This window comes from Pecten maximus, chromosome 2, assembly GCF_902652985.1.
Source record: "Pecten maximus chromosome 2, xPecMax1.1, whole genome shotgun sequence".
NCBI classification, from domain to species: Eukaryota; Metazoa; Mollusca; class Bivalvia; order Pectinida; family Pectinidae; genus Pecten; species Pecten maximus.
The window spans coordinates 54,134,818-54,146,324 of record NC_047016.1 but is presented as its reverse complement, the minus strand read 5'-3'; the positions used below and the strand labels follow the sequence as shown (position 1 = coordinate 54,146,324).

At 36.2% G+C, this 11,507-nt stretch overlaps 1 protein-coding gene across 3 annotated transcripts; it reads left to right on the top strand.

Moving 5' to 3' along the window:
• Nucleotides 1–10,735, top strand: LOC117322517 (toll-like receptor 4). 3 transcript variants are annotated; one of them, XM_033877480.1, is made up of 2 exons: nucleotides 1–76; nucleotides 7,545–10,735. In XM_033877480.1, the coding sequence occupies exon 2, from the start codon at nucleotides 7,545–7,547 to the stop codon at nucleotides 10,089–10,091; it is 2,547 nt and encodes an 848-aa protein (XP_033733371.1). In that variant the 5' UTR covers nucleotides 1–76; the 3' UTR covers nucleotides 10,092–10,735. The 3 variants fall into 3 exon arrangements, with proteins under 3 accessions (XP_033733371.1, XP_033733370.1, XP_033733369.1); XM_033877479.1 differs by lacking the exon at nucleotides 1–76 and adding an exon at nucleotides 108–310; XM_033877478.1 differs by lacking the exon at nucleotides 1–76 and adding an exon at nucleotides 6,880–7,003.
• Nucleotides 10,736–11,507: the final 772 nt, after the last annotated feature.

Here is an 11,507-nt window from a genome sequence, read left to right as displayed (position 1 = left end):
ATCCTGTATTTGAAGGTCGCCAGGCTTTTCAGTTCATACACATTTTAATCTTTGATTAACACTTCCGCTTTGAAAGGTACGTATTTATATTTATAGTCTGTCATATTCGGCTGCTTTGTTGCAGTTGACAAGTCAGACGGGGAAGTGGGTTTTTTTTTTTTTTTTTTTTTTCGAACCTACATTTACAGGTTAAGAGAGAGATAAGATTCAATACCAATGTATGGATTTGTTATGATAGCAGCACCAGACACATTCAGCGAAAGAAGTTGAAACAAATGGATATTGCGTATTCAAGCGTATTCAAAACCAGGTAAGATATCTGTCATATCTTGCTTCAACATACCATGAAAAAGTAACAACCTTCCTGTCCGACTCAAATATAACTAAATATGTCTAACTCAATGTGATACGACGATCACCCTCCGTAACCTTCCTGTCCGACTCAAATATGACTAAATATGTCTAACTCAATGTGATACGACCATCACCCTCCGTAACCTTCCTGTCCGACTCAAATGTGACTAAATATGTCTAACTCAATGTGATACGACGATCACTCTCTGTAACCTTCCTCTTCTTCCTCTTCCTCTCCGACACAGATATGCTCAGTTACACCCATAATAGTTTTTTATGTGATATGACTATAACTCTGTAATCTTGATGTCCATCTTCAGTTTGACTGGGTATGGCGATCATCCAGTCGTAACCTTGATGTTCGACTCAAACATGGTCAGGTATGTCAAATTCATTGTGACTAAATATGGCTATAACTCTGTCGTAACCTTCATGTCCGAGTCAAATATGATCAAGTATGTCTGCGTTAGTTTGACTGAGTATGGCGATCATTCTGTCGTGACCTTCTTGTCCAACTTTAGTTTGACTGGGCATGGCGATCATGCGGTCGTAACATTCATGTCCAACTTCAGTTTGACTGAGTATGGCGATCATGCTGTCGTAACCTTCATGTCCAACTCAAATATGATCAAATATGAAGCCTTCGTGTCATCCAGTGCAGATACATCGCGGGACCTGTAAACAATGTGACGTCATCTTAATGTACAAAATACAACAATGTATACGCTACGTGAATAAACCAATTGTTATTCTAACACGATTCGTTTGCAACGCGTGTTTTGATTGGCTGCGGACCGACTTCTAATCTGCGATAGAACCATGATATATCGTGTTAAGCCACGCCCCGTTTCTAATCCAAACAATATGGCGTCAAGTTCGACTCGTAGAGAAATTCAACACTCTGCACCATTTATGATTGATAACCCGTGATATTGGAATCGAAAGTGAAGAAATCGAATAGAATGAATTAACTTAATAAATTTAACAAAAATCGTTAACATAACTTCAATGAGTTATAACAGAATAAACATCTTACACACAAGATTCGAACACTTACGCTTTCACAGGAACCCTTTACTGACACATCTGGATATATCCTACAACACCAGGGCGGTGTTAAAACAGATCGACAGCGTCTATCCGGACAAGGTGTTCGCGTCGCTTCCGAGTGTTCAGGTCCTCATCCTGGATCCTGGAACCCCGTATTCGACCAACGCTTCCATAATATGACGAGCATTACATCATTGATATTCAGGGATTGCGTAATAATGCATCTAAAGAATGACACATTCAAATATTTCCAGAACCTGACCAAATTAACATCCTTACAAATGTCCAACTGCCAGGTCCATATCGAATCGTGGGTAAAAGTAGAGACAGCCGTCCTTCAATATTTCCAATCACTTCAAAATCTCGATCTCTCCGGAACTAGGATAACATTTCCCGTTGCCATGGATATTATGTATGGACTAACAGTGACACAGAATCATCCTGTAAGGAAAATGACATCTATAAACTTGTATAACGTGAATCCATTGAAACTTCTATGGCTATATGATGGTGGTTATACAGTAAAACTAACTCAATCTATCGCCAGGCACTTTAACAACCTATGTAATGAGAATGTCAATATTGGTAAAAATGGTATCGCAGAAGTTGATGCAATACAAAGCTTTATTGACAATTCTTGCTGGAGACGACTTGTAATGCGGATAAACAATTTTCTTTTACCTTTTCCAGAAGTGTTGTTTTCATTTTCAACCCAATGTGACATCGATGTTGACTTTTCCTATACAACTATAGCAGGCATGGACTTAAAATCCAGAAATAAAATTTAAACTGAGAATATACAATTCACATGTGCAATCAGAGACGTGTGAATCGCACGTCTCTGGTGCAACGTAGCAGCCTCTCTGTGTCATTTGATAACATTCTAAAAATCTTTTATTAATGGGCTTGTTTTGTGATTTAACCGTCATTTTGACACAAACAGATATGTAACTAAACTAAAAAGAGATGTATGAAGTTTTTAAAGGTAAGGGATATTTAGTATGATGGTGCCATTGTCTAGGACTTATGCCGGGGGGGGGGGGGGGGGGGGGGGGGGGGTCCGTGCCCCTCAGTTGAGTGTCGATCAGTTAATATTTGCACCCTAGCAGAAGTGGGGAGTGCACGAGATTTAAAGTAATGAAGTAAACTTATAATCAGTGCACAACTGTTGTTTTTAACTTATTGTGACAAAAGACATAACCCGGTAATACATTGTACAATGTTTCAATTTAGAAAGACAGGTAAAATGGAGAATCTGCTTTTAAATTAATGTTGATGTTGTTCGCGATCATTTTAGTCATTTGCACGTCTATTAACACATCAGTTTATGTCAGAGGCCTTATGATATTTAGATAGTTACGGTAAAACTCGAATTTATCAAGTCTACATATATTTAGATATTTACGGTAAAACCCTAATTTATCAAGTCTACATATATTTAGATATTTACGGTAAAACCCAAATTTATCAAGTCTACATATATTAAGATATTTACGGTAAAACCAAATTTATCAAGTCTACATATATCTAGATATTTACGGTAAAACCAAATTTATCAAGTCTACATATATTAAGATATTTACGGTAAAACCCTAATTTATCAAGTCTACATATATCTAGATATTTGCGGTAAAACCCAAATTGATCAAGTCTACATATATTAAGATATTTACGGTAAAACCCTAATTTATCAAGTCTACATATATTAAGATATTTACGGTAAAACCCTAAATTGATCAAGTCTACATATATTAAGATATTTACGGTAAAACCCTAATTTATCAAGTCTACATATATTAAGAAACCTTCATTTTAAGAGTTAAGATTTTGCTTTTAATAAGAGAAGCATTAACAGGTGTCTTTATTGACTGTTTCAATCTGTGTGTATGTGTGTGTGGGTGTGATTTTTCTTTACAAAATGTCGATTTTAGAAAAGACACCAAAGGAAATATTTTCTGTGCATACCAATAATTATAAAATTCTATCAAACTAGCTGCGGACGTGTGTCTGAATGAAGTAACACAACGTTGCCATGAAAAGTTTGTGCTATTCCAACTATCTTTGACGAGATATTAGGCGAATTCCGCAAAACAGACTTTGATGATTGTGTTAGTATGATGATACAAAAACATCTATATAATATCAGTCCTGAAACTACACGATTTCAATGACTTTCCCTCAGTTTAAATGTTTTCCTTTTTGCCGATGATGGCAAATTTTGAAAAGCAGCACGTAATATTCAAGACTGTGGTGAACTCCTATCCGATATTGACAGAGTATACGACTGGTGTAAAACATGCAAATGAACGTAAATATAAGGAAATATTATTACATAACGTTTAGCAACAAAAGATATCACTGGGTATCCCTAACCCTAGGAAACACATGCTAAAGACTTGGGTGAATGGCTCACTCCGAATCTGAACTTTTTATTGCATGTTGAGTAAGTGGTTGGTAATGTCATGCCAATGTTTGAATTTTCAAAACGTAAAATGTTATTCGCTCTCTGTACTTTAATGTAGTCAGTTAGATTACTGCTCTGAAATATGGTCACCATATCAAGCAACACTCGTACACCAGATTGAAGTAGTACAGAGAAAGTTTCTGTGTTTTAAATCCAATATAGACTATACTAGCATATTTGTACACAATTCAACTTACCTAGTATGGTATGTAGACATACTTGATTTAACTTTGACAGGATAATTTAACGTTTTAATTCCACATCGGTTTTAGTTCCTTCGGGCTATTTATAGCCCCCGAGTTTTGTGAAGCAGTCTATACCCTTACCTGTAATTATCTCCTATTTTTCTATCTTTCACACCTAGTATCACTTGACCAAGAAAATACGTTATCTTTAGTTAACCTGTGTACAACATACTGTGTTTTTTATCACTGCTGACAATTAGAAATTACGATGACGATGATAATGCTACGCAATTGCTACGGAAACACTACTACTCTTAAATCGGAACTGCGAACATACACGAGTCTGTGTATAGGGTATATTAAGTAATGACCACGGTATAGTCCTATATATGTACTGCATCCTAACAAACGGTGGCAATCCACTATTTAATTCTACCTTTCTTACCATTAACGTCAATGACTTAACACTTATAGTTGTGAGACTCTCGTATCTCGACGTTTCTCTGGACTACTTTCCAAGGTTCCGAGCGTTAAGGAACCATTTTGTATGAGTATTCAACCATTCGCCTGATTGACCCTTGATTTACAGGTAAAGTAACTATGCCTAGCTGACAGGCACCGTTCAGTTCAGAGGGGTTATAGGGAACAACCAACCAATTGAAAAAAATATATTTTTGAAACAGCCCCTGTGTATAGATAGTGTATAGTTCTTAAGAATTTCATCTCCGGTACCGATAGAAGAATTAACCTACCAGCCTTAGACTTGCAGTCAGGCACTGCGTATTTTGATAGCATATCATATGGTTCTATCCTGTTCCAGAAAAGTTATATTTAAAAAATGTGAAAGATGCTATAGGGAACAACCAACCAATTGAAAAAATAGATTTTTGAAACAGCCCCTGTGTATAGAAAGTTGAGCCAATGATAAAATGTCTGGCAGCCAATGATTGGCCAGTATTTTATGAAGTGAGAACATAGATATATAGCCTGATAGGTAACTATTCATATTGAATTCAAGAATTTGAATGAAATACTCCAAAACATTAACAGTAATGTCTATGGGGAAACAATTGGTTGGTTGGTCCCTATAAAGGCATGGAATACTGAACCGCATAGACATTTAATGCCGCTTACTGATTCATATGATGATGAAATGAAAATAGAATTTCTAAAATAGCAATGCTATTGTTTTATCATAAGTTCCAGTCCTTGTTAATATTGAAAACAAATGTTTACGATTTAGTGATTTAATTGTTACTTTTTTATAAATTTCGACTTAGTTTCCTTCAGTGTCAACATGAATAAACAGCAGGTGCATAATACACATTACTTGGAAGTGACTAATAGAATCTTTCCCTGCCTTTGTCACACTCCCTAGGAAGGGAATGATTATTTTTCTCCCACCATTTCAAATAATTGCATATCAAATCGGTGGTCAAGGCACGTTTGTAAACAAATACATATGGTCGGCACATGAATATCCTCATTTGAAGGAATAACCATCACAACCCCAAAATATCATAAAACAAGAAAACAAAGGTCTGAAATCAATTCACAATACTTATTCAAACAGACACTGAAATTAGGTATCAGTTATACTATTCTGATGTTAACAACAGTACGTCTTGTCATATCAAAAAACTCTGTGTCTCATACGCATATTTAACATTAAGTAACAACGCGGGATCTATTATTGACGTCACTCAAAAAGTACTTTCGATTCCGAAGGTTAGCGCGTGCAATCTGACATACCCTAGGGCTTGACAGAGACATATATCACGTCTATAACTGGTGATAAACCGCTGAACTGTGGAACAAAAACAATGTCCAATTTCCTGGATTCAAATGAAAAAGCTTTATTGAGTTTAATAAAGGATAACCCTAAACCCTTACCCTGGTGGTATAACCGCAGGAAAAAACTGGGTTTTACCACTCTGGAGTTTTATTTTGAGTTACAGAGCCTGCCTTATAGACCTATATTATAATGTCGGGCATCCCAGATGAAGCAGAAGACGTTAACCCTTACAGAACACCAGGTCTTATTTTTCCTGTTATTTTTCTTTTTAAATCGATTTCCGTGTTATTACATATCTATTTGTATTTTTTTTATCATGAATTTGGGTTGCGATCAATTCTGGGTTAGAATTACGATATTGTTTAAAGTATAAATGACAATTCCAGGACATGTAACATGATTTAGATGTGATGTTGAGAGCAGATGTCCGTAAGAGGCGACTAAATTTGTGATCTGATCTTTTCTCGTCTTTCTTAATAACTTTCTTTTTCCTCGTTCCTCTCTAGACAATGCCTCGCCTTTGGCAATCACTTTAGCGTTTGCCCTTATAAGGAAATCTATTGGTTCTGTTTCCTGACCGATACATACCAAAGTTTGTAAAAAATATATTTGCTACTGCTGTTTACACCAAGGTTTTTGGGTTTGCCCGTTGTCAGAATAATGGGACTCGGTTGGGTGTCCTGCTTGTTATCTTTGGCAGTATGTTTCATTAAAATATCATTATATACCGGCAAAACATCCGCACTATCACAAGGATACTTAACACGAACACACCGCACCATTCCAAAACATCCATACGCGCTCACCAATCGCATGCATGTTTCATGCACCCGATATCATCCTTAAATGACGTTAAACAATAATGAACCGAATTAAACCAATGCGTATTTAATATACGACACACATGTATACGTTACTAGCCATAAGTTATTCACGCTGTAGCGCTTCCGTTGTTGTTTAACTCAATGCTAGGCTATCCTGCAGACATATCATATTTCGCTCGATAAAGGAAGTATATATAAAACATCGCAATTGTCGAGCTTGGTCTTCATTGTTATGACTCGCTCAAAAATTTAAATCCTGTCTTTAGCATAGAAGATCCCTGACGGCTGGAGATATGTTTTATCGTGTGGTTATATGAAATACGCTGTAAGGGTAAGACAATCTTTTTTTCGTCACTACATTTCTTATTCGCCATCCCGGCACGTATGTATACTAATCTGGTGCGGTAAGGACTTCATTAAGATAAAGTATAGCTTAATATTAAAACCTCCCATGTTAACTGTCTTAAACATGATGTAATAGTATGTTTCAAAAAGGTATAACATACAAGATAAAGGTGTTCGAAACGTCAAATATAAGCAATGAAAACCCATATCAGGATGCCGTGCTACCCGGCAGAGCATGGGATTCGGCGAAACCTATTGTTATGCATTGATAGTTTGAGCGGTGGCCAAATACACTGACGTGTTAGTATAATTATGTAACTCGCGGGCCATATTAGAGCTTGGACATTGTTGGGACTATACGTGCTTTTTTATTCTCTGTATCTAGCGTGCAGGTAAATGATCTACAACCAGTACTGAGGTTTACTTCATGTTGATAAAGATTGCTGTATGACTGTATAATATCTTCCACTCTATCCTCAGGAAATTTGAGTAACAGTATACATAATATCTGATTTTGTTTGTTACAGATGGATACCCGGCATCACCAGCTCGTTTTGTTCAGTCTCCTATTGGTTATCTCCCTTTCATCTTGTAACACTTGTGAGGTTTCATTTGACCAGAAAACAGCGGATTGTTCGAACCGTGGTTACCATCACATTCCAGTGCTATCTAATTTCACCGAAAACTTGGATTTATCAGGAAATGATATATCACATCTGGACGAAACATCATTTCAAAATCTCACAAATCTGAAGTTTTTGAATATGAACTGGAATAGAATTAAATCAATCGCTAAAGACACATTTTCTGGACTTTCGTCACTTCAGAATCTGTCGATTGGGCATAACAAAATTAACATTTTGCAGAAGCAATTCGGTGAGATGAGTTTTACTCGTAATTCAATGTTGGAATATGTGGACATATCCTTCAATACTAAGTTGCCTTTATACGAGGAAGCTTTGTACCCAGACGCTGTGTTCGCGTCATTGTCATCTGTTCGGGAGCTTCATGTCGACCTTTTACCGAATCCTATATTTGGAACGGGCTTCAGTAATATGACAAATCTAAACAAACTTGTTTTCAAGGACTGTGTATTGATGCACCTTTCTAATGATACATTTGTTAATTTCCGTAACCTCGAGTCGCTGACATATTTAGATATGTCGAATTGTCAGGTGAATGTCAGACACTTTGTGAAAATAGAAAAAGCTTTTTTACAGTATTTCTCTTCTCTCCAATACCTCGACCTTTCCCGTTCCTATATAACGTTGCCGGTTGCCATGGAAATCTTGTATGGCCTCACAGTTAACACAAACAACACTAATCCTGTCAGAAAAATGAAAGTCTTGAATCTGTATAATGTCAACCCCTTTCAATTATTATGGATGTATGACGTCGATTATGCAGTAAAGGTGACGACAGAGATGACCAAATACTACAGACAGTTATGTGTGGAGGATATTAATGTAGGCAATAACGGGATCGTTGAAATAGAAGTCGGCACGTTAGAATCATTTGACGATTTTAGTTGCTTGAGACGTGTAACTATATCAGAGAACAACTTTATGTTCACCTTCCCTCGCTTTGCACTAAGCGTCTCACTGTTTGTTGCAAAGAGCATCAACCTAGAGGAGCTAGATTTTTCATACGTAGCTATTAAGTTTACAATGAATCAAAACACAGGCAGGAATAGTCTACAAACCCAGAAAAAACAGTCGTCATTTCGGTGCGTGATGCCTTTCAAAGTTGGACGACATATGCGGTATATACGACTGACCCATCTTCTTTTCCCCTTTGGTCTTGATTGTGATCTAGATTTGTCTACTTGTCCTGTTTTAAAATTGCTAGATATTTCAGAAACAACGATATTAAGCGAGAATTTTCGTATTAAAGAAGCCCGTGTTGAGTATATGAACGTTTCCGGTATGGATTTCGGAACAACTGGACGAATGCTTCTAGGAAATCTGAAATGGGTTCATCGACTAGTTATTCAGAATGCAAACTTAGACCGTGCCTTCAGCAACAAGAATTACATCTTTAAAGACATCAAACACGTAGACGAAGTCGATATGTCATTGAACCATTTATCTACATTGGACGAGGAAAGTGTTCAGGGCCTGGAGGGGGTGAACAATGTCGTCTTATCGTGGAACTTTTTCAGTGATTTTCCCGAGGGTTTGTACAATTTGAAAAACCTCACGGACATAGACCTTAGGCACAACCAGCTAACATACCTCAGGGAGAAGGAACGAACATGGTTAGATAGGATGAATTCTCGGCCGGAACGGAACATCAGGATTTTAATGAATGGAAATCCATTTGCCTGTACTTGTGAAACACTTGATTTCGTTTTCTGGATTTGTGATACTAATGTGATGCTGGATTACCACAACAACTACACATGTACCCTACCGAATGGTTCGACTGTTATGCTTTGTCACGTCAATCAAAAATATCCGTTGTATTTAGGCAACTGTAATAAAGAGTCTTTCTGGATCGTGTTCGCAATTTCCGGGATAAGTATTTTGTTGCTGTTACTTGTGGCATCGTCATTTGCTTTCAAATTTAGATGGAAGATTCAGTATTTCTTCTGGAGGAAGTTAAAAGGTAAACCAGCAGTTGTTACTGATATCAGACATTACACCTATAAATCCTTTATAACATATTCCGAGGAGGATTGCTGGAGTCATAATTCCTTTCTACCAAAACTTGAACAGCTTGAAAAAGAAGACGGCATTCGGTGTTGCGTCCAGGAAAGAGACATCATAGCTGGTGAGAACGAAATTAAACGGCTTACCGAGTTTCTTCTAGACAGTGAGAAATTCATGCTGGTACTGACTAAAGATTTTATTGACACTAAATGGTGTGAATTTGTGTTGGATATATGCCTCAGGGAACGTATGGAAAGGAGGAATAATGGCTGTCTGGTAATGATATTTAAAGATATAGACCCTCGATGCGCTCCCGAATTCATTACAAACGCATACAAACACTGTAAATCCATTACTTACCCAGAGGAGGAAAACGACGAAGAAGGTTTCTGGTATGAGATACGCCAAACACTCTTACATTAAATCAATATGTATGACTATATTTCGTATACTGTATACTGTCGGCCGATTTTGCTGTTATGTTACACAGGGATATGGCTTCCTGGATTTTATCTCTCTGTATAATACCTATAACCCCATACAACTTCTTCTTTTATATATATCTTACTGGTAATGAATGGTTGATCCAGCTGTTTCTGTTGTTTAAATGAATAATACGAACTTTATTATTAATGCTTCATCATCAAATCAACCTTCATAATTTGCTATTCAAATCCCAAATCACATATTATAAGAAAAATACTTATACATGTATGTAACCGAATCCCCAATCCACTGCTGCAGCGGCTTTGTTACTGGAATCCAATCGCCAAATTCAGTTGTCATATTAACTTGATAAGAGTGGTTGGCGTTCTCTTTGGTTTTCCTCCTCTCGGTAGGTAATTGTTTTAAAGTATTTGTAGACACTTGTAATTCATGATTTAAGAGGAAAATAACCAGGAACTTGACACTCATAAGTAATCTGTGTAATACAACTGTTTTATTCATGTTGACACACAGCAAGAAACTCAACCGATATTTTTGGGAAATTAACAATTAAATAAACCGGAAGTTATTATAAAACAATAGCATTGTTATTTTTATGAATTTAAGTTCATTTTATTATCAGATGGATGTGTAGGCTGTATTAAAACAAAGCTTATGCGGTTCATGCTTTCTACAAATAAAATGCTTCCTTATTCTATTACTTTAAAACCTCCCTTTTTAGTTTATGCTGATTCTATACATGGAACTCATGGTTTCACACTGTAAGAAATAGCCCTTCTGCATTTTCTCTTGGAATGACTTTTACACTTTGTGATCAATCTGTTTTATTTATGATATGTGTTAAAATACAGTTCATTTTTTTAATACATTTTAAAATTAATGAAATTAATGAAATACAGTAAAAGTAGCTGGATGAAACACGAAAATATCACTACTACACAGGCAATATTCCTTCACGTAAAATTCCCATGAAATTCACGTGACAATTTTCACGTGAAATTCACGTTTAGAAATTTTGCCTGTGTAAAAACAGTTGAACATATATATGAAATTACAATATATTACAATGGAAAACATCATATATAACCATGGAGAACGTCATATATTACCATGGAGAACACCGTTTATTACAATGGAGAACACCATATATTACAATGGAAAACACCATATATTACAATAGAGAACACCATATATTACAATGGAGAACATCATGTATTACAATAGAGAACACCATATATTACAATAGAGAACATAATATATTACAATAGAGAACACTTTATATTACAATAGAGAACACCATATATTACAATAGAGAACATCATGTATTACAATAGAGAACATCATATATTACAATAGAGAGCACCGTATATTACAAATAGAGAACAACATATA